At 42.1% G+C, this 24,065-nt stretch overlaps 1 protein-coding gene across 2 annotated transcripts in view; it reads right to left on the reverse strand.

Moving 5' to 3' along the window:
• Positions 1 to 9,583: 9,583 nt before the first annotated feature.
• The window catches only part of DOK5 (docking protein 5), a 178,854-nt gene continuing 164,372 nt past the window's right edge, over positions 9,584 to 24,065 (reverse strand). For both annotated transcript variants that reach the window (XM_032142551.2, XM_032142554.1), the window contains exons 7-8: positions 18,586 to 18,706; positions 9,584 to 10,339 (exon numbers count right to left, since the gene is read on the reverse strand). In XM_032142551.2, the coding sequence (XP_031998442.1) occupies positions 10,275 to 10,339; positions 18,586 to 18,706 (186 nt within the window). In that variant the 3' untranslated portion in view covers positions 9,584 to 10,274. The remainder of the gene's footprint in view (positions 10,340 to 18,585; positions 18,707 to 24,065) is intronic.

Consider the following 24,065-nt stretch of genomic DNA (forward strand, 5'->3'; position numbering starts at 1 on the left):
AATATCATTGCCTTCTTTCTGCATTTGAAGCAAGTTCTGATTCAAAGGAAAAGCCGCTTTGGGGCCATGGCCCCTCTTACTCAGCAATAGAAGTGACATACTTACCTTTGTGAACCCCAGATATCCGAGACAGGTCTCAGTCAATTGAGGAAGTTTATTTGGCCAAAGTTTAGCACACACGCCCATGACATAGCCTCAGGAGGTCCTGATGACAGGTGCCCAAGGTGGTCAAGGCATAGCTTGGTTTTATACATTTTAGGGAGACATGAGACATCAATCAATACATGAAAGATGTACACTGGGGCCAGGCGCGGTGGCTCACACCTGTAATCCCAGCACTTTGGGAGGCCAAGACAGGTGGATCACGAGGTCAGGAGTTCAAGACCAGCCTGGCCAACATGGTGAAACCCCGTCTCTACTAAAAATACAAAAAATTAGCCAGGCGTGGTGGCGGGTGTCTGTAATCCCAGCTACTCGGGAGGCTGAGGCAGAGAATTGCTTGAACCTGGGGGCTGAGGTTGCAGTGTGCTACTGCACTCCAGCCTGGGTGACAGACTCTGTCTCAAAAATTAAAAAAAAATAAAAAATAAAAAAAGTACATTGGTTCAGTCTGGAAAGGTGGGACAACTTGAAATGGAGAGGGGCCTTCCAGGTCATAGGTAGATAAGAGACAAATGGTTGGATTCTTTTGAGTTTCTGATTAGCCATTCCAAAGGAGGCAATCAGATATGTGTTTATCTCAGTAAGCAGAGGGAAGACTTTGAATTCTGTCTATCTTTTGTCCACAAGGATATTCCTAGTGAGGGAAGTATGCAGCTTTTTAACCTTAGTAGCTATCATTTCAGGAATAGAGTGGAAGTTAGGTTTGCCCTAAGCAGTTCCCAGCCTGACTTTTTTTTCCCTTTGGCTTCATGATTTTGGCGTCCCAAGATGTATTTTCCTTTCACAGTTTGTATTTGCATTGGGACTCACTGCCACGCACCTCAGGTCCCCTGGAATTCTGTGTTCATGGGGCATCGTGAATGCTACATGCCAATAAAGCTGCAAGATGCTCACTCAGCCTGCAGATATCTCTTCTGCTCACAGGCAGGCTCCATTATTCCATCAGACTTTGCTTACAAAACACAAGTTCAAAGGAGGAAACACTGAGAATTTCAAGAAGGTTACAGCAGAGCATTAAACCAAGTGTGGGACGCTTCTGAGCATGGGGACCTGTGCAGCTGCCTGGGTTGCACACCCATGAAACCAGCCCTGCTTGTGTGTCCCATACAGGGCTAGGCACTCAAGCCACAGAACCTGCATCTCAGGGCTGTCCCCAGGCAGAACGCAACACGGAGCAGGAGCTTTCCTGCTTCCCCTGTTCATGGTGCCCTTAATGTCACAGTGATACTTTTCCTAGCACTCTTAGGCCAAAAGAAATATCTAGCAGTTCCATTTATTAAGCTGTTAAGTCCAAACAATGTAATCAGTATTTATTTCCTGATAAATTGATAGCCATTAAAACAACACCTACATCAAAAGAAAAAAATACTTGTATTTCATTCTTAAGTAACTATAATTACTTGTTCATGGTGTGTGTGTGTGTGTGTGTGTGTGTGTGTGTGTGTGTGTGTGTGTGTTGAGCATTGTAGTCCCTCAAACCTGAGAATCAGACTGGACACCACCCCCTCATTTCCTGATCCACATTGATTTTCACAGAGTATTTGCTTTTTTAATCAGAATAGCCAAAGACCCAGCTTCACAAAAAATGTGACATCATGAAAATGAATTTCGTGTGATATCATGTTAAAACTGAACATCCTCAAGCCAGTAATTCCCAAGGGTCCAAGAGATGTTGAGAATCGCTATTTCCTGCAAAAATTTAATGTATCCACAGCATCTCTGTGAGTTTACTGTGGTCTTCTGGGGTACCTGGGAACACCATTTAGGAATCAAAAGTACAGAAGTGTGTGAACTCTAGAGCCAGACTCCTGGATTTGCGGCCTAGCTTCTAAGCCCTGGAGCCAAGCTGCTTTAAGTCTCACTGCTTTAGATTCTACAGCATGAAACGCAGTGGTAGAGGCTAAGGGCGGGGACACCTTGCAGCGATGGAGTTAAGCATTATCGCGGCACATGGCGGGAGTTCCAGGAATGGTACTAGCACGTACATCCCCAGCACTTATCCCTATATGACTTATCCGAGGAAAAAACTACTCTGCCTTACGACATGATTTTGTAATGTATTCATTGCTATCTCACTTTCCATTTATTTACTTATGAAATGAATATTTATAAGGCATCTGCTAGATTAATTAGGCGCTTCATTTGCTGCTGCTGTTACAAAGCTAAACCAAATAGATATAGCACCTGCCCTCAGAGAGCTTGCAGAGGCATGGAGACAGCAGAGAACGCAACCACTACACAAAAATGTAATTAAAACAGTTATGAGTGCAACACGTGCAGTGTTCAGAGTACTTTAAAAACATGTAGCTGGGCCAGGCACGGTAGCTCATCCCTGTAATCCTAGCACTTTGGGAGGCCAAGGTGGGAGAATTGCTTGAGGCTAGGAGTTCGAGATCAGCCTGAGCAACAGAGTGAGACCCCATCTATACATTTTTTTTTTAAGTTAGCCAGGTGTGGCGGCATGCACGTGTGGTCTCAGCTACTCTAGAGGTAGAGATGAGAGGATGGCTTGAACCTGGGAGGTGCAGGTTGCAGTGAGCCATGATTGTGCCACTGTACTCCAGAGACCGACCCTATCTCAAAAACAATAAAATAAAACAAAACAAAATAAAACCATATAGCTGGCCACTTCCTCTTCCTCTGGCTTGGAGGTCTCAGGGAGGACTTCTGGGTGCCTGGTACTTAAGTTGAAGTCTGTGAAAGTATCACTTTTGAAAGAGTGGAGGATTTTTGTAGGCAAAAAAAACCGAAGAAACAATGACTCCTGCAGTGAGAGGGAGCAGGCCCTGTTCAGGAAATGGCTAAATGTTGAATTACAGGGAGAACATGAATTTCACAAGTAGTACATGTGGCAAGACGTGTGAGCAGCAGCTTGGAGCCTGGATGATCCATTGGTTCATTTGAGGGTGGGGATCACATAGAGGAGAGCTTGGCCAAACTGCCCTGCAGAGGGCATACGGTCCCTGTTGCAACCACTCAAGTCTATTGGTGCAGCACAAAAGCAGCCACAGATAATACTTTAACAAATGGACATGGATGTCTGCCAATAAAACTTTATTTACAATAGTAGGGAATAGGCTGGCTTTGGCCCTCAGACCAGAGTTTGAAGACTTTTTTATAGAGGCCTTCCATTGTTCCTCATCTGTCTTGCTAAAGAAATAGGCCTAGAGAGGTAACTCTCTACTACAAAAACAATTAAATCTGGTCTTTGGCATTTTAGGGTTTTCTATGTAAACAAGCAAATGTAAATGTAGCATAGAAACACAGAGAGGAGCAGTCATGGTCTGCTAAAATTCAGAGCTTCAATGAAAATACTTGCAAAGCATGCATCTGACAAAGGGCTAATACCTAGAATCTACAAGGAGCTCAACCAACTCAACAAGAAAAAACACAAATAACCCCATTAAAAAGTGGGCAAAGGGCATGAACAGACATTTCTCAAAAGACGACCAACAAGCAGCCGACAAACATGAAAAAATGCTCCACATCACTAATCACCAGAGAGCTGCAAACTAAAATCACAGTAGATACCATCCTACACAGTCAGACGGCTATTATTAAAAAGACAAGGCTGGGCACCACTGCTCAAGCCTGTAATCCCAGCACTTTGGGAGGCCAAAGCAGGCAGTTCACAAAGTCAAGAGATCGAGACCAGCCTGGCCAACGTGGTGAAACCCCGTCTCTACTAAAAATACAAAAAATTAGCCAGGCATGGTGGCGGGAGCCTATAATCCCAACTACTCGAGAGGCTGAGGCAGGAGAATCGCTTGAACCTGGGAGGCAGAGGCTGCAGTGAGCCGAGATCATGCCACTGCACTCCAGCCTGGGTGACAGAGTGAGACTCCACCTCAAAAAAAAAAAACAGATATTGGTGAGGATGCAGAGAAAAGAACACACTTATACACTGTTGGTGAGAATGTAAATCAGTACAACCTCTATGGAAAAAAGTATGGAGATTTCTCAAAGAATTCAAAATAGAACTACCATTCCATTCAGCAATCTCACTACTGGATTCTTACCCAAAGGAAAAGAAATCACTACCTTAAAAAGATAATCGCACTCAGATATTTACTGTAGCACTTCTCATTATAACAATGTCATGGAATCAAACTAAGTGTCCATCAACAGATGATTAAAGAAAATGTGATATACATATATATTCATATATATCACATAGATACAAAATAAAAATAAATTATATAAATGCATACCATGGACTACTATGCAACCATAAAAAAGAATGAAATTATGTCTTTTACAGGAACATGGATGAAGCTGAAGGCCATTATCCTAAGTGAAATACTCAGAAACAGATAGTCAAATACCTCAAGTTCCCACTTATAAGTGGGAGCTTAAAATGAGTACACAAGACCATACAGGGTGGAATAACAGACATTGGAGACTTCAAAAGTGGGAGGTTGGGAAGTGGGTGAGGTTCGAAAAATTACATATGGGTATGGTGTTCACTATTCGAATGATGGGTTCACTAGAAGCCCAGACATCAGCACTATGCAATAGTGAGGCAACAAAACTGCATTTGTACTCCCTAAATCTAAAATAAATACATAATTTCAAAATGCTGTTATTTTGAAGAGAAAAATAAAATTGATAAATAAGCCATACTAACCAAGAAAAAAGAAGATATAAGTTACTAATATCAAAAATAAAAGCCAGGCCATCCATATCTGATCCCATGGACACTGAAAGGAAATTAGAAGATTATAAACTACATATACACAAATTCGATAACCTAGATCAGTTGGACCAATTAATTCCTTGAAAGACTCAATCTGCTAAAACTCGCAAAAGGAATGAAATGGAATACCCAATAATCTTCAAAACATTTACATATTCCAAAACAGTATGTTTAGTCATATTAACTTATTTAAACTAGTGGGTCCAGGGGTTCCCGATTTGTCAAGAACATATGAAAATGGAAAATATTTAATTTTAATATATGACTCATTAGGTCAAGGAATCGATCCCCACTGTGGGATATTTTTGCACAATGGGTACCACATTTATAGAGAACACAAGCAAAAATGATACTATTTTCATGGTTAAAGGAAGGCATAATTGTTTCATGTATAGTAGCTCCCTCTAAGATCATAGGGGGTATCAAATGTAAATGTTGTGGTATCCCAAGGTATTATTCTTATTTGAGCCCTGTATTAAGGAGGTGGACATTTCCCAGTTGATGCATTTCAACAGATGTTGAAGTTAATTCACAACCTATTTTGTAGAGGCATAAAACTCAGTCACCACTCATTTTTGTTTTATATATAACCTTTATATATGTAAACTTTGGCTTTTCAAACAAAAAATACTAAGCCTTATCTGTATTAAGGCCTTATCTGTATTAGTCTGTTCTCACACTTCTACAAAGAACTACCTGAGACTGGGTAATTTATGAAGAAAAGAGGTTTAATTGACTCACAGTTCCACGGGCTTAACAGGAAGCATGACTGGGAGGCCCCAGGAAACTGACAGTCATGAAGCAAGCACCTTCTTCACATGGCGGCAGAAGACTGAGTGAGAGAGTGAAGGGGGAAGCCCTAGACACTTTCAAACAACCAGCTCTCGTGAGAATTCCATCATGAAAACAGCAAGCGAGAAGTCCACCTCCATGATTCAATCACCTCCCACGAGGCCTCTCCCTCAACACCGGGAATTACAATTCAACAAGAGATTTGGGTGGGGACACAGCCAAGTCATAGCATTACCCACCTGCAATATCTGTAAATCCCCCTAAACAACTCCTGCTTTTCTGTAGAGGACAGAAAGCAGCCTCACCAAAGGCCAAAGATAATAAATTTGTTATTATAATAAAAATGAAAGAACTTGGAGAAAGGAAGCAAGACAGGTTGGCTGGTGGCTCAGTGCCGACGCCTGAGCTAGAGCAGCTGGATTCTCTCTTCCTTCCCTTCCTCACCCAGCCTGCCTTTTTTGCAGTCTCTGCTTTGCTTTCACCAGCAGCCCCTGGCTAGCTCTTTCCTGCTAAAAAGAGCAGTGTGGGAAGGCCTCAAACTTCAGGCATCTCAGAGAAACAAAGAAGGTCAAACCAAGTCTCCTTATTAGTTGTTATAGCAACAAAGAAAATATTGCAGCGACGCTGAAAATGCCTCCTGGAATCCCACTTCTGAAGCTGCAATTACAGCACATCTCCCCTTCTTGAGTGTTAACCCAGGCATGGAATCACTTCTGTACCTGTGTGCCGGAATTCTGCATCTCCTGACAAAGGAAGCGTCTTGGGCAGCCCACTCGAATGGAGGCACTGGCTTGGCTGTACCACCTGACTTTTCACAGGTGTCTTGGATAAAAGCACATTGCCAATTGCCTCCAGGTGCCTCAAGTCTTACCTGATGGGTACTCTCTGCATTTCTGTCTCCTCGAGCTTTCTTAAAATGAGATTTTATGCCATTTACCACCTGCACTGGAGTTACCTAGAGATGCTAATTGAAAATGTAAATTTATGGACTCCACCCTAGATCTAGTGAATAAGTGTCTTTGCCAACATTTAAGAACTGCTAGCGTAGAGAGGGGAGTGTGGGTGATGGTACTTTATTCAGTGCAGATCCAGGCAAAAGATTATCACTTGGTCCTGCCTTGGCTGACTCAAATCACAACAGATTGATCCAATGAGTTTGCAATGAAATCAGCCAACTGTTGATTTTCATGAGAAGATGGGCAGCTTACCTTCGTCCAGTATTTAATCTACAGAATTTAAAACCTGAATATCAAAGGGAAATTTCAAGTTTGCTGTCTTAATGGAAATCTGAACATCAATGTATTTTTTTCCAGGACCAAAGGAAAGATTTTCTTTAATATAGTTTATACAGTATTTCTAGCTCATAAAGTATTCTCTTTCCCGAAAGTCAAGATTGTCTAAAGAAGAAATAGTAAAATGTCTTCTCATAGAAATGTATGTTCTTGTTAGTTTTTCTGTTTCCTGAGCAATTGGCTTACAAATTGAGTCTGTGGATCAGGCATGGTGAAGGCAAACACACTTCTCCTGTATACATCCTGGCATACCCATATATACTGTTAAATAAGTACTTGGAAAATGAATGAATAAATTTCAGAAACTCAAGCAGTCTTCCTTGAGAGTATTTTAATCACTACTGCAATATCCTGCCTTAAACTGGGTAAAAAAAGATATTTTTGACAGAGTTGAGGATGCAAAGAGGAATATGAGATTTATTTCCCTGCTCCCCCATCCTCACCTCCCACCAAAAGAAAAAAGTTGCTTTTTCTAATATGTAATTAAAACAGAAACCTCACAGTTTAGCCTCCAGATCCCAGTTTATTTGCAAGTTGACATGAATGCTTTAGAATTTAGTTTGTATTAGGTAAAAATCCACCACAGCTTTGAAAAACTTTCTCACACTATGTTCACTACTTGAGGTAGGGATTTAGAAAAAAATCAAAATCACTTCAAATTATCATTCCCTTTATTTAAGGCCAGATAGTAAAGTATTTAAACTTCTTATGTTTTCTACCTGAAACCGTGAAATTAACATAAGATAGTATTTGAGGTTTTTATTTTAGAGCAGGGGATCCAGAAATAAGAGTCAAGTCTGCCACTTGTATTTGTGAATAAAGTTTAATTGAAACAGCCATGCCTATCTGTTTATGTATGTTAAAAGCAGGCTGGGCATGGTGGCTCACACCTGTAATCCCAGAACTTTGGGAGGCTGAGACAGGCGGATCACTTGAGGTCAGGAGTTCAAGACCAGCTTGGCCAACATGGTAAAACCCCATCTCTACTAAAAATACACACAAAAATATTAGCCGGGTGTGGTAACACGTGCCCGTAATCCCAGCTACTCAAGAGGCTGAGGCAGGAGAATTGCTTGAACCTGGGACGGGGAGGATGCAGTGAGCCGAGATCGTGCCACTGCACACCAGCCTGGGTAACAGAATGAGACTCCATCTCAAAAAACAAAACAAAACAAAACACAAAACAGTCCATGGTTGCTTTTGCACCAGAAGGCAACAGAGACCATAGAACCCAGAAAGCCTAAAATATTTACATCCCAACCCTTTACAGAATAAGTTTGCTTTCCCCTACGGAAGCCAGCCTTAGGGATTTACAAAGCAGATTCAGGCATCAGATTACCTGGGTTCAAACATGAATCTACCATTTAATAGGTCAAAGATCTTGGGCATATTAATTACATAATTTAGACTCCTTGAGGCTCAGTTTCCCCATCTGAAAAACGAAGATAATTATACTCACCTCATGGAGCTATTGTGGCGATTGAGATAATACCACAGAAGCACTTAGACTTGTGCCCGGCAATAAATAAACGCTGATAGCATAACCGAATCGAACACTCTTTTCTGTCAATACGTTTCTTTTCTTAAAAATCCTTAAAGAGGTTCTCACTTACAGTTACCTACATTCAGCAACATTTCTTTTCACACTCATTAGCTTGAGGCTTGCTTCAGTAATTTTAACTTCATTAAAATTATAATTATTTCTTTAATTCCATTTCCTTTATCTACTTCTTCAACGTAATTCTCCCATTGGCTGCCAAGGCTCTGGGAATCATGGAGAATCTCTTATGAGACAGTCTTAGAAGAGAAAGAAAATAAATAAGAACCAGATAAAGTCAGGAAAATGAACAGTGAGGTAATTATCAAATGTGCCTGGCAAACCAAATTTTTAAAAGACAAAAATGAAGACCCCTGAGAGAAGTACGATCAGCTAAAATTGTGTGAAAAGAAGCTACAGAGAACCCAGAGAGAACACAGATGCATTTCGGGGAAGCCATTAGCACTAAACAATTTATATATCCCTAATCTACTAATTAATTGTTAGTTGAATTCAATCCTTTCCCCAGTATTTCTCAACCCCTTAAAAAACACATTCTGACCAGCAGTGTCCTAGGAAATCCCGGCTAACTCAGATCTATGAAACTATGCATTGCTTATCTGAAATTCAAATTTAATTGGGTATCCTGTATTTTATCTGGCAAAGAGTAGTGAACCAGGCAGGCGCTATCCCTGCTTGCTCTGCAGCTTTAGAGGAACTCTAACTTTAGGTGCTCACAAAATTCAATTCACATGCAGCACTGACCTTCTCTTTAGAAGTTCATGGCCACTGGGGGCCCATTTAGCAGGTGTCACTGTATGATATTTTCAACTTGATTTTCTTGTGGTACTCTTCTGGAATTAAGGTCTTTGGCAACAAAGATGGTGTCTTTTGATTTCTACATCCCTGAACTCCAGTACAGTGCCGGAAACTCATAGATGCTCAATACAGACCACGTTAATGAATGAGTGAGCAAATGCGTGAATGGTTGAATTCATATTAGACACAATACACAATACACTCACAGCTCGCATGCAAAATGTCCACACACCCTTCAGAAATACCTAGGATAGAGAAAAACATGTTGCCAGAATCCAAAGAACATATGGGTGAAGAATGATCTTTTATTTTCAAATGTTTTATGAAGATACTCCAAACAAAATAAAGGCTTTTAAAAAAGGGGGTAAGGGGGTGAGGAAAGCATATGAGAGAAACCGTAACCCTGTAAACAATACTAACGGGTTCTTTGAACAAATAGTTTTGAACAGAACAGATAAGAGTGAGTCAAAGCACTGATTTAACTAATTGGTGATATAATCAAATATAATTTCCAGTAGTTAATCAGAACCACAGTAATAATAACTGAGGAATAGGGTGTAAACAAATAACAAATAATTAAAAGCCATTTTATTGTCAATACTGACTGTCATACAACTGAAACACTTGGAAGGAAAATCACAAGAATCCACAAAAGGACAGATTCAGAGAAGTGCAAGGGACAAGGTATCTACAATAGAAAATCATTTCGTGACATTGACTTCTTTCTGTCCAGTTGTAAAAGAGGGAACACAGAGTCAATATCTATAGAGCACGTTTCAATTACGCTAAGAATTTAAAAAAGAAAAAGAAAATAAAGAAAATTATTGTATTGCAGAGTTTTCCAATGACCACACAATTAGCCACGACTTTAAGCTTCTTCTCTTTGTCGTCACTTCCTTGCTGTCATTCTGTGACCTCCTGGGTGAATCTGTGGCTGACACATCGCAAGTGTGTTAACAATTCTTGGCAGTTACTGTCAGTGCTCAGATCTGTAGGCTGGAAAAGTCTCTGTTCGATGAAGCTTCAGAGGGCTGCCAACATCTTTTCCAAAAAGAATTTAAAATCAACGGTTACATTTCAAGAAAGCCCACAAATTAGCTGGCAACAACTTTCTCTATAACAGAAATAAGTCAATGTACTTAAGGCAGAATTTTTTCCAAAGGCCACTCACGATGATATGTAAATAAGTCACAGAGATTGCATGATTTACATATCATTTGCATGTGGCCTTTGGGCTGAGCCATGGTCAGTCCATTGCAATTATTTTCTTCCTTAATTTTTCATCTGCATAAATCCCCATATCCAGGGTATTTGGGAGAAATGTGATAGAACTATGGAAACTTTTAGCTAGAATATTCTGGAAACCTGAGCAGCAATAAGGCAGTCTTATGCTTATACTTTGGTGATCTTGTAAATGTTAAGGAGAACTTCCTAAAATTTATTTAGCCTTTATTATTTCAGGTTTAGATTTCAGACCAAACGGAGTTTTAAAAGTCAAGAAGGCAACATACAAGATCCCTATTAGCCCCCTTTGTGACATGTTAATAATATAAGGGTTGTCAAGCATTTTCTAGAAAGAGCCAGACACTAAATATATTAGGTTTTGCAGACCATATGGTCTCATTGCCGCTACTCAGCCCTGCTGCCTGTAGCACAAAAGCAGCCATACTTAATATGTAATGAATGTCGTCCTAATAATGCTTTATTAATGAAAATAGTCAGCAGGCTGGATTTGGCTCACAAGCCGTTGTTTGCCTATCCCTGTAGATAATACTTCCCTGATTTAACAGAAACTGGAGGTTCTACTGCCACCTGCTGGCCAAGGGTTACCACAAGCAAAGAACTGTACACCGCTAGGTGAAGAACTCAGGACTCAGCGCAAAGCCTTCGGAACAAACTTCCGCAGCCCTGGTGAGCAAATGTGTGGATCAAGCAGGCACAAGAAGCAGGACTGCTGCCAGTGGAGCATGTCCGCCCCACCCACACACATTCAAAACAATGTTGTTTTTATTTTATTTTATTTTTATGCATTTTTTTTCACCCGGGCTGGAGTGCAGTGGCATGATCTCAGCTCACTGCAGCCTCAACCTCTTGAGCTCAGGTGATCCTCCCACCACGGCCTCCCGAGTAATTGGGACCACAGGTGTGTGCCACCACACGCGACTAATTTTTGTATTTTTTGTAGGGACGGGGTCTCGCCACGTTGCCTAGGCTGGTCTCAAACTCCTGGGCTCAAGTGATCTGCCTTGGCCTCCCAAAGTGCTGAGATTACAAGCATGAGCACCACACCTGGCAATGTTGTTTTTAAACACTGAACCATGCAAAAATGTTAATGATGGCGTGTGGCCCTTAAGCCTTGAGTTTATGCTCTATCATTTTATCACAAGCAGCCCTGACCTCAGTTCAAGTCCCATTTGATCTTCCTCCCAGAAGCATGAACTTAGACAAGGAACAACATCATTTTGACTCATTTTCCACTCCTGTGGAATGGGGAGAAAGCACTTGTTCCCCCTCCTCACAGTACTGTTGAAGAACAAAGTAGAAATGGCTTCACGAGCTGCACAGTCTTAAATAGATGACTACGGTCTCAACACCAAAACAGAAACAAGCAAAAAAGAACATCTTGGATTCAGATATTTGCACGACTCAAATCTGAACCAAAGGAAAATGATATATCCAGTCATATCATTGCTAGTACACAACAGCAGTGATTATTATTAGCTAAGTCTTGAATATCAAAATATCCCAAATAATTAGAAATCATTTCTCCCAAACTCCCAGCCAGTTTGAACACATATTCTATTCTCCTTCCAACACACAGACGCATGCACGCACTATAATGCAGAAAAATTGTATTAATGAGTTTGAGTACTATAAGTAAAAATTCAGGAATATCTTCATTACAGTGTATCAAAACCTCCTTCAGGAAGCAGAGACCAGACAAATCTTATTAGTGCAGAATCCAAATTTTTAGTCAACTACACAGAAAAATGACTGACAGCATTCACTTGACGTCAAGTCAAAATGAAAACGCTTACAGCTTCTATCCTGAGGGCTGAGTCCTTCCTGTATGGTTTCAATGCTGTGTTTAGTATAAGGCCAGCAAACGGAATGAAAGGCTTCCCAACGCTCCCCACATTGTTGCAGTTCACACAAAAGTCACAAGCTGGTAATGACCTGTAGACCACATCTGGGCCCAGACGTGTTCTCTGGCCCCCACAGGCTTTTTTTTTTTGAGACGGAGTCTTGCTCTGTTGCCCAGGCTGGAGTACAGTGGTGCGATCTCAGCTCACTGCAAGCTCCGCCTCCCAGGTTCACGCCATTCTCCTGCCTCAGCCTCCCAAGTAGCTGGGACTACAGGCGCCCGCCACCACGCCCGGCTAATTTTTCTGTATTTTTAGTAGAGACGGGGTTTCACCGTGTTAGCCAGGATGGTCTCGATCTGCTGACCTCGTGATCCGCCCACCTCGGCCTCCCAAAGTGCTGGGATTACAGGCGTGAGCCACCACGCCCGGCCCAGGCTTTAAAACATTTGGAATTGCTTATTAATATTTAAATAGCTGCCGACTGCCCATAAAGATGTCAGTTTCCCTGTACTCCTGGAAAACTGGAAGGCAAAACAAGCCCTACATTCTGCTAAGCATGACCAACTGCAGACAGCAGACTGCCTGCTCTCCCTGACATCCACCAGGGACCCTGCCGCTCCTATACCTGTCCCGTTTACTCATCTGCATAGCCTGCCTGGACCCTGTAGACATGCAGGTTTGAGACCTTTCACATTTGCTTGGATCTGAATCTATTGCTTCCCTCTTAACTTCTGCCCATTTGAGATTTGTGACCATGTTAGGATTAATATTGAAAAAAACAATGTTAACTTCTCCAAAGTAGCCCCTTGCTCCAAGAATCTATCATCTTTAAAATAAATATGTAAATTGCATGGGTTGGAATGAGTCCTCTGGAGGCATTTCGGTCTCAGGGAATCTGCATTTGAAATCACTCATGGAGGAATGATTTCCTCCCACAGGTAAGACCATATGATGAAGGCAATAGGCCTGGATTAGAAGTCAGAGCCCCGGAGTGCTAATGCCTGTGCCTACATCCACCAGCCACGTGGCCTGGAGTAGGACCTTAACCCCCAAAGGTCTCTGTTTCTTCAGTCATTGAAACGGAGAGGATAGTCCCACTCTCACCAACTCCCGTGCTTGTCAGGAGAACCACATAAGGCTACACGGAAGACGCCTGGTTCAGTGACACAACTGTTTAGTGCCACTCTTTGATTTCCTCAAATTATCTTAAGTCCGATCTGTGATATAGGTGCCTAGTTTTTCTTGTTTTTGTTTTGAAACAAGTGATGCTATCTTCCAAGGCAATTCCCACAGAAGAGTTCTGAAAATACCGGAGCAATGAAGCACCTTGGCCTAAGGGTGAAGATTGCTGAGATGATAACTTTGAGAAGGCAGCGAGAGAGTTAGAGGAACATTGTACTGAAGCCAGACACTCGCGTGCTCATGTGCAACGGCCTTGGGTCTAGTCACCCACTTCCTCTCCTGTTCTCTTGCAATCCCTTGAATGAAAATATCAATTAAATCTGACATTGCCATCCTGAGGACCCGCTAATGCTTCCCCTCACACTTAGAATAAGCAAGTCTTGATCATCTGTAATCACCACCCCGGCTGTCTCTTTATGCCCCTTAGGCACCAGCCACACTGGCTCCTTCCTGATCTTTGAACGCCCGCAGCTCATTTCTGACTCAGGGCCTTTGCATTTGCTGACCTCTCTATGGAGAATGCCTTCCCCTGGCTCTCGGTATGGCTGCCTCTTTTAGACTTAAGGTCTTGGGGTGTTGCAGGGGCTTCCACTGACTACCCCATCTCAAGAAGTCCCTTTGTCAGCGTCTTCTCAAAACCAACAGCTCTGCCTCACTTTCTTTGTCATAAAAACGTTCTTTTCCACTGCTCCATATACCAAATCTGAAATTAACTATGTTTGCTTGATCATGGGTTGTGACTCTCCACTAGATTATAAGCTCTGAGAGGGAAGGAATGTCCCTGCCTAGGACCCCAGGTATGTCTGTCATCTAGCACAGCGCTTGGCCTAAACTAGACGCTCAATAAACATTTACTGAGTAAACAAAGAACAGATGGATGGATGAATGAGAGATAAAAACCTTAAAATCTTTGCTACTTACTAGATAGGTAGACTTGGACCCATCAATAACCCTTCAAATTCTCATTTTCCTAACAGCAAATGAGAATAAAATACCCTGTCAGGCAGCTGTTTTGGGATCTAAATGAGATCATGTATGTTAGGTGCCAGTGGAAAGCCGGTACACAGTAGGTCCTCACAAAGAGTAGCTTTTAGAAAGACCCCATTGAATATGGCTTGTCTCCCTCATAATGATGAAATCTGAGATTTCAGCACTGCACTGGTGGCATGCGAATGTTTATTCATATAACAAGAGGGAGAAGAGGTTTCATGTCCAAATAGATGTGCAGAGCTTTGGTTTAAACAAGTTTAATCAGGTTTTTTACTGCAGGACATCTCAGAGCCCTGAAATTAATTGATTTGTTTTCTGACTCTCCATGAGAATTTAACATGTAGCATTTCCCCCAAACTCATTTGACCACAGTAGTTTTCTTAGGGGGAAGGTGCTGTCTACCAGAGTTAGCTTTCCAAGGAACATAATTTGTGAAATGCTACTGATGTAACTGCTGTTGTTTTATCCGATGCATTCCTAAAAGAATCCAGCGAATAGTGTTCAACATAAACTTGTTGATTGCTTCTGTAAGTTTCTTCCATAGTTTTCTTTTCTTTCTTTCTTTTTTTTTTTTTTTTTTTTTTTTTTACTGAGACAGAGTTTCACTCTTGTTGCCCAGGCAGCAGTGCAGTGGCATGATGATCTTGGCTCACTGCAACCTCTGCCTCCTGGGTTCAAGCGATTCTCCCACCTCAGCCTTCTGAGTAGCTGGAATCACAGGCGCCCGCCACCACGCCCAGCTAATTTTTGTATTTTTAGTAGAGGTGGGGTTTCACCATGTTGGCCAGGCTGGTCTTGAACTCCTGATCTCAGGTGATCCACCCACCTCAGCCTCCCAAATTGCTGTGATTACAGGCATGAGACACCACGTCCAGCCAGTTTTCATTATAAACCTACTTCCAATGTAGATTTTGTATCTGCATAATCATAGAAGAGAATTTCTATGAAAATTTTAAAATGAAGTGGGAGAAGCAGTGAAGGTAGATTATGTATGTCTTGTGTGGCACATGTCAAAACCAGCACCTCCCTTTCCCCACCAAAAACTGTAATAAAATGATAATCCCCAAATCAACCAGCAGGTGGCTCTCAAAGACTACATTTGAAGAAAATGACCATTATTCTCAAACCAATTTGGTAAATTCCTCCATAAGGGGTCTGTATGATTTCCAACCTTAACCTCCAGATTTGCCAGAAAAAAAAAAAAAAACCTGGAATTCATCAATGTAGATGAATTGGCCAGAGGAATTACAACCATAGTCACCAGAAAAACAAGAAGAAATTAAAGGCTCTGTAACTTCATCATATGGCATCCCCCAGGCCACCAAGTCATTAATTTTTCCCAATCCTATTTTCTTTTTCTAAGGGGGATGAAAAGGAGGGGAGAGGGAAGGTAGGTAGTATAGGTAGAAGAAAAAAAACTTTTTAAAAAAAATGTACTTGTTTAAATAGCCACTTGTAATAAGCAAGATAATTTTAGGTACTCTGTGAACATCTTTTAAATCTTTAATACTTATTATTTTATTGTCTATTAAAAAGCATAACTAGCTGGATGCAGTGGCTGATACCTGTAATTCCAGCACTTTGGGAGGCCGAGGCAGGAGGATTGCTTGAGCTCAGAAGTTTGAGACCAGTCTGAGCAACATAGTAAGACACCCTCTCTACTAAACATAAAAAATAATAAATTAGCTGGGCTCGGTGGTACACACTTGTAGTCCCAGCTATTTGGGAGGCTGAGGCAGGAGGATCACTGGTGCCCAGGAGGTTGAAACTGCAGTGAGCCATGATCGCACCACTGCACTCCAGCCTAGGCGAAGAGCCAGACCCTGCCTCAAAAAAAAAAAAAAAAAAAAAAAAGTATAACCAGTGGATCTAACAGTATTAAGGTAGTAAAATACGCTTTTTTAAAAAAAGGTATATTACAATAGAAGAGAATAAAATTGAGTAACATTCTGGTATGTATATGACAAAAATTGTGATGATATAACTCAAATATTGCAAACATTTTTGAAGTTTAAATGAGAATCAATGGCATAGTGACAACCTGATCTAACTCACTCTCTCTGCAGAGATATCTTGGAAGGTAAGCTTATTTTTCAATTATTAATTCAGTCATTTGCTCAGCTGCTCACAGAGGCACTCAGGAACTCAGAATCTTTTTTTTTTTTTTTTTTTTTTTTTTTTTTGCAGCATCTGCTATGTGCCCTGCTCTCTGCTAGTGAACAGAGCACAGAGTCATGAAAACGAAAATGTAAATACCCCCAGTGCCTTCTTAACATTATGCATTCTTTCAACAAATCCGGATGGAAGGCATACAAGGCACCGGGGGATACAATGATAAAGACAGAAGGAGGCGCAGCTCTCCTCCCTCCTGTACATTATTGCTTCCTGGGAGAGCTGACCATGAGTCAAGTGGCCACATAGATAAATATGAAATGAAAACTGGGTCATCATCTGCATCTTATGAGTGCACATAATCAGAGATGTCCACGCAAGTTACAAGAAAGTCCTGAGGGCTTTGTTGGAGCCTGAGGGGCACTGGAGGTGAGACCTGGAGGTGAGCAGGAGTTAACTAGGATGAGGGACAGGTGCAGCATACAGGAAAAGCTGCCTGGGGGTGAAAGGACCAACAGCAAAGACTGAGGAAAAAAGGCTTTGGTGACCAGGGTTCAGCATGGAGGACTGAGGCCGTGGCCTCCCATGGTCATTCATTCATTCTTACATTCAATTATTCAGCAAATTTCTGCACGTAAACTACGTGTAGTCTAATGCATGCTGTTTCATTTGGTGGTCTTGCACCTCATCATTAAAGGGTTTTTTTGCACGGAAATTGCAGGGAGCCGAGATCGCGCCACTGCACTCCAGCGTGGGTGACAGAGCGAGACTCCGTCTCAAAAAAAAAAAAAAAAAAGAGTTTTTTTGCAAGTATCCCCCACATAGGTGCATAACATAATAAGCTGTTCTTATGTACAATGAAATGAAAAACAAAACAAAAAAAATATTTGAAAGGACAGGTTTAAACAGAATTTTTGTTGTTGTTGTTTTGAGACGGAGTTTTGCTCTTGTTCCCCAGGCTGGAGTGCAATGGTGCGATTCTGGCTCACTGCAACCACCGCCTCCCAGGTTCAGGTGATTCCCCTGACTCAGCTGGGATTACAGGCACAGGCCACCACGCCCAGCTAAATTTTGTATTTTTTTTTTTTTAGTAGAGACAGGGTTTCACCATGTTGGCCAGGCTGGCCTTCAACTCCTGACTTCAGATTATCTGACCGCCTTGGCCTCCCAAAGTGCTGGTATTACAGGCGTGAGCCACCACGCCTGGCCGGTTTAAATAGATTTTTTAATTGTTCATGTTGTCCACACTATGGGCTGTTCTGTGTCATGCTTCAGAGACCACTTCTCTGGAAGAAGAGCTTACTTCGATTTGCCTGAAGTCATTCGGCAAACCTGAAGCCATGGCTTCTGGCCTCAGTCCAGGGCCCCATCCAGCCAAACTTTGGCTCCTAAACCTGAGCTCTCGGGAGAACCACCTGGAGGGCTTGTTCAAATGCAGGTGGCCTGGCCCCACCCTCAGAGCTCCTGAGTCAGTAGGTCTGGGGAAAGGCATGGAAATTTGCATTTCTGGCAAGACTTCAAGTAATGCTGATGCTGTGATTCATCAGTCCACTACATCATTTCTTGAAGCCTGGTCCCCGGCCCCTCGCCCAGACCCTGTGTACGGTCTGTTAAAAGTGCAGATTGCTCAGCCACATCCTATGCCTTAAGATCTAGAGTCTCTGGGGATGAAACCCAAGAATCTGCATTTTAAGTGACTTCCCCCAGGATACTGTGATAGATACAAATATCTGTAGAGCCATACAGATATTTGGCTCTACAAAGATTAAGTGCCTCATGTGTGAGGCCTTGATGGGGGTCCTACCTTTGGAGGAAGGGCACTAACCAGCATGCATGCAGCTGCGAGTTGAGCTGAGCCCCCTCCCCAGTACTCCCAGGCCTGGCCCACACCCTGGACACAGGCAGCCCCACGCTTACCTTGCAGGCGGTAGAGCTGCCCCGTGCTGTGCTGCCGTGTGATGTGCTGCCAGTAGGCGCTGCGAGGCAGGGGTACCATGGTGCTCAGCGAGGCGGCCCGCTCACTCATCTTCATCTGGAGCTGCAGCCAAAGGGAAGAAAGTTGTGCGTCAGGAACACTGGGGTTGAAAGTGGCCTGACTGAGGAAACAGGAGAGCATGGAGTACAAGAACCACAGAGCTGGCCAGGCTGCAAATCAATGAACATCGATTGATGGTGGTAGGCATGGTGGCCAGCTACTGTTTTTGCTTACTTTGCACCATCCATTCTTTACCCTGCTGGCAACAGTGCCTTGATGACGTTCCTTTGGGGAACTTCCCTCCAACCCATCCAAGTCCCTCCAGTCCTGATGGGGCTGATTCCCCCATTCACTTTAGGGTTGGGCTGGTGACCCCTGCCAGACCAGTCCAAAATAATTTATTGAGACATTATTAGAATTTTTGTGGAAGAGAGAATCAGCAGAAGTAAGCTAAAGATTTGTGACTGTTTTGTTCATTGCTCTATCCCCAGAGTGTAGAATATTGCCTTGCACGTAATATATGTACAAGTAACATGTGTTGAATGATTTCTTGTGGAGTTGTTAAGAGGCTGGAGATGGGACTGGAGCCTATCTTAGAACTACAAAGGGACCAGGTGACAGTGAGTAGACACCATTCAGAAGAAGACAGCCAAGAAAAGGAGAGGGATCTTGACACGCTCCACTGAGACCTTTGGATCCCACCGAATCCAGAGGCTAGCCCCAGACTTTTCAATTGTATTAGCTATTTTATTATTTTCAGTTTTGGGTGTTTTTCGTTTTTGTTTTTGTTTTTAGATGGAGACTTGCTCTGTCAGCAAGGCTGGAGTGTGGTAGCACGATCTCAGCTCACAGCAACCTCCACCTCTGGGCTCAAGCAATTCTCCTGCCTCAGCCTCCTGAGTAGCTGGAAGTACAGGTGCATGCCACCACGCCCGGCTAATTTTTTTTTGTATTTTTAGTAGAGATGGGATTTCTCCATGTTGGCCAGGCTGGTTTCGAACTCCTGACCTCAGGTGATCCACCCGCCTCGGCCTCCCAGAATGTTGGGATTACAGGCGTCAACCACCCCACCCAGTCTAATTCTTGTCAGTTTAAACTGGCTTGTGTTGGGTGTTCTGGCATCAGAAAGAAAAAATAAAAATCTGTTTGAACAAGTAAGTTTTGTCGACAAATCATTGTTCCAGACATTGAGAGAGGAAAAAAGATGAAATGGCTTTTGGCAGCAGGCAACTCTAAAGACACAGTTCTAGTCCCTCAGATTATCAGAGAGCAGTCAATGGCCTGACCAACCACATCGGGGAAATAATTGCACAAAAGAAGGAAAGTTTCAGAGAGAAAAGAGCCTGTAGGATGGGTAGAATAAAAGGAAAGGTGAACAGGGTCAACGAATGCAAGAAGAATGGGGGTGCGAGTGGAAGCAGCCCTCCAGGCACCCCTGTATCTGAGCTCTGGTCTTAGACACAATCCTGACACAGGTTGATTATGTCATTGTGTAAGAAGTGACTATTTGCGAACTTGGATTTCCTGGATACTTGAATATCAAATAATCCATTCCCATCTTTAAAAAAAATTCACCCACAAAGATTTATGCAAGATGTTCATTGGGAGGTAATTTCACATTGGTGAAAGCTGACAGCTATTTAAGCATCCTCTCATTCAAGGCCCAGTTAACTACACATAGGCACAATGTAATACCTGGCAAAGATGGAAGATTTACATGAATTGGAAATGAAACATTCATATGTCGTACCACGAAGGAAACACAGGGGGTTACAGACCTAGTGCAATGTCATTTTAGTTGCTCATATGAAAGTTGTTGGCATTACACACCTATCCACTTGGGAAGTATGAGAGTTTGATGACATGGTACCTACTTAGCCTTACCTAGCAACAAATAGGTAAAGGGGAAAAATGGAGATGATGATGCTGATGATGATGATGATAATTAGAAATTGCAATGCCCATTTTAGGATTTTTTTTTTTAATTTCCAATCTCTTAAAGAAAAAAATGTCTCCACTGTACACATCTCATCAGCATGGTCGTTTCAGGCATAATTCACTCAGTAAAGCCAAAATAATAGGAGGCTTCATACGTTGAAGACCAAAACTCATTGTAGTTCATGCAATTCAACTTGAAAAAAAGATTATAATATTCACTCAAAAGAAAATTGAATTTATAAGCATTGAATTTACATTTGCTGAATCGAATTCCCTGTCCCTATCATAATTCCACAATTACCAAAACATGCCCCCAAGTGGAATCATATAGGATTAGATTCCATGAGGACAACTTTTCCTAAAAATAAACTTTTAGATGAAAAGGTCCAAAAGCTAAGTACTAAGCTAGTAGAAAAGTTCTGCAGCTGTTTCTTGTTTTTAATTTTTAAAATGTATTTTTAATGGACAAATAATAAGCATGCATATTTATAGAGTACAATGTGATGTTTTGATCTATGTACATACTATAAAAAAATTCATTCGAGCTAATTAACATATCCCTCACCTCATCAACTTCTCATAGTGGTTATTTCTGTATACATGAAAGTCTAAAAAAATCCAGAACGATTTACCAGTGACTTTTGGTAACATTCTATTTCATTTGCATGGAATTCAAAAAATAAAAGAAGGAAAATAACTCAATTTAGAGGTACTGGTTATTTGATTTTCTTAATATAAAGAGATTCTATTAAATTTAACAGAAAATTTAATATAAAGAAAACATTTGTGGACTACTAGTCACTTCAAATTATTCACTACTTCACTGCAAATATATTTAGGCAGCGCAGCATGATTTGACTGTATTTTTAGAAAGCTGATTTGGGATCAAGAGTGAAATGACAGCAATGCCGCGTTTTGAAGAGGAGAATAATACAAAGCCTGGCTCTCTAGTTCTTAACCCTTTGGAAAAATATCTAATTTTATGAAAGGAGCATTTTAATTGTCTTTGGACAAAAAGAAAAGCCTTCTAACAATGCAGAAATGTCTGCATAGTTGTGTAAGGGAGAAAAGAGGGAGGAAGTCCTTTGGTGAGAATCCAGCAGGCGGGTTTCCGCTCCCTCTTCTGTGACGCTCCGAGTCCCTCTATCCTTGATATCAAGCACCAGTGGAGGGCCACAAGTGGCACTGATGTACCGCCCTGCTGGAAATAGCAGTTAGCACTCATTTTTGGAAGAGTTAAAATTGGGTTACCTGGAGCGCTGCAGGTCCTCAAATAACGTCAATGCATTCAGCTTTGTTTCATTACAACTTTGATGTGAACATAAAAATCTATTCCTGGCAGGGTCACTGTCTGTGTCGATTTGGCACGTTCTCCCAATGCCTGCTTGCGTTTTTTCTGGGTCCTCCCCTTTCCTTTCATATCTCAAAACTGCCTGTTGGCTTCACTGGTGTGTCTAAATGGTCCCTGTCTCAGTGGGTGTGGGTATGGGTGAGTGTGTCCTGAAACGGGAGGGAATCCTATCCGGGCTGGGTCCCATTTGGCACGCAGAGCTGCAGAGATGGTGGGCTCTGGCCACCCGTGACCCTGAACTGGAATCACTGGGTAAATAATCATCTTGTTTTTATTAATCTTTCTCAAATGTACATATAGCTCACATTTATTTCAATGTGTAATATTAGAAGTGTTTTTGTCTTTATCTAGAAGCTTGGTAATGTTTTTGTAACCAGAAATATGCCATAGGAATTGAACTCTTCTTTATATCAGTCAGCCCACGGGAAAATTGGTTTTGTTATATGTCCTTCCACTAAAGTCCCAGGATCTATCAACAACATTAAATGAGGATTTCCTGTATTTGGAGAGAAGGATTACAGTCTTCCTACTTAAAAAATATATTTTATATAGTTTTTTTTTTACAATAGATATAATATCTTCACATTAACAAGTAAAAATAAAAATTATCCCAAGCCATAGAATTGTAAAGTATGGGGATTTCCCCTGTAAGGTGACACAGACATTCTTGAAAAACCTCCCATTCACAAAATTGTGGGAAAATTCAGGGGGTGGGTTGACCATTCAAATGTACGCCTGTTTACAACCAGAGTCATTGTTACTTTGGGGGATAGCTTGCGCAGCCCAGCTAGACTGGAGGTTGATTTGGGGTTATAAAAAATGTAGAAAACACTTGATTGGAAGGGCCAGCTTGAGGAAGTCCAGGTGATAGAGGTGAAGAAGGGGCTCTTGCAGAACTGGCAATGGTGGCTGTGCAGCCACATGAACAGGAGCTGAGCAAGACTGCAAAGGCTGGGCACACCCCTCTATAGGGAGGGAGTCCAGGGACCTGTGCTCATGGCTCATCTTCTGGAAGAGGGCCCTGCCTGTGCACCAGTCTATAAGTACCTTTTCCTATCCAGCTTAAGGTTACAATTTCACTCCTGCTAATCTGGTCTTTCCTTTCTTAGGAAAAATTGCTTAGGAACCGATACAACCTTAATATTGTAATGAATTTCCAACTTTTCAAATACATCTGAGCTCAGTGGCAATATAGAAATGGTGTGGCCGGGCGCGGTGGCTCACGCCTGTAATCCTAGCACTTTGGGAGGCCGAGGTGGGTGGATCATGAGGTCAGGAGTTCAAAACCAGCCTGGCCAATATGGTTGAAACCCCGTCTCTACTAAAAATACAGAAGTTAGCCAGACTTGGTGGCAGTGAGCTGAGATCATGCCACTGCACTCCAGCCTGGGCAAAAGAGCGAGACTCAGTCTCAAAAAAAAAAAAAAAAAGAAAAAGAAATGGTGTATGGTGGAACAAACTGTATGCTATACGTGACCCACAGTCCTGACCCCATATAACCTACTAAAATCATGTCCCTGGACTCTATAGAAAACAACCACAAAAATTACAAATAATCCATTTTGTTTCCTATGTCAGAAAAACTTAAAAGAACCATGGAACATTAGAGTTGGAAGAACGATGGGGGACATCCAGCCTAGTCTCCTGAGTTAACCGGTCAAGGGACTATATCCTCATGCTTATGGCCAAACTTCTTAGACTGGGGGGCTCTGATCTTGACACCCTTCCCGTCTCAGGGCTCAACACAGCCTAAACCACACCATTCAGCCCAGCCAGTTCCAACAGCCTGGAAATCCGTTGCACATCTGCTCCTAAGCCCAAAGGTTTTCCCCATTACTTATGTGGTTAAATTCTACCTTCCCTTCAGGAGTCAGCTCAGGAATCACCTCCTTTAGATACTCTCCTGTTATCTCTCCTCCTCCCTTAATAGGATCAGGTGCTTCTACCAGATAGCTCATCATTTCACTGTTTTGTGATAGTCACTAACCTAGCCTGCCTTCTGCTCTAGACCATGAACTGCTGAAAAGTAGGGATTATCTTTTTTTTTTTTTTGAGACGGAGTCTTTCTCTGTCCCCCAGGCTGGAGTGCAGTGGCACGATCTCAGCTCACTGCATGCTCCGCCTCCCAGATTC

The sequence above is a fragment of the Hylobates moloch genome, unplaced genomic scaffold, assembly GCF_009828535.3.
Source record: "Hylobates moloch isolate HMO894 unplaced genomic scaffold, HMol_V3 SCAFFOLD_21, whole genome shotgun sequence".
In the NCBI taxonomy this organism is placed as follows: Eukaryota; Metazoa; Chordata; class Mammalia; order Primates; family Hylobatidae; genus Hylobates; species Hylobates moloch.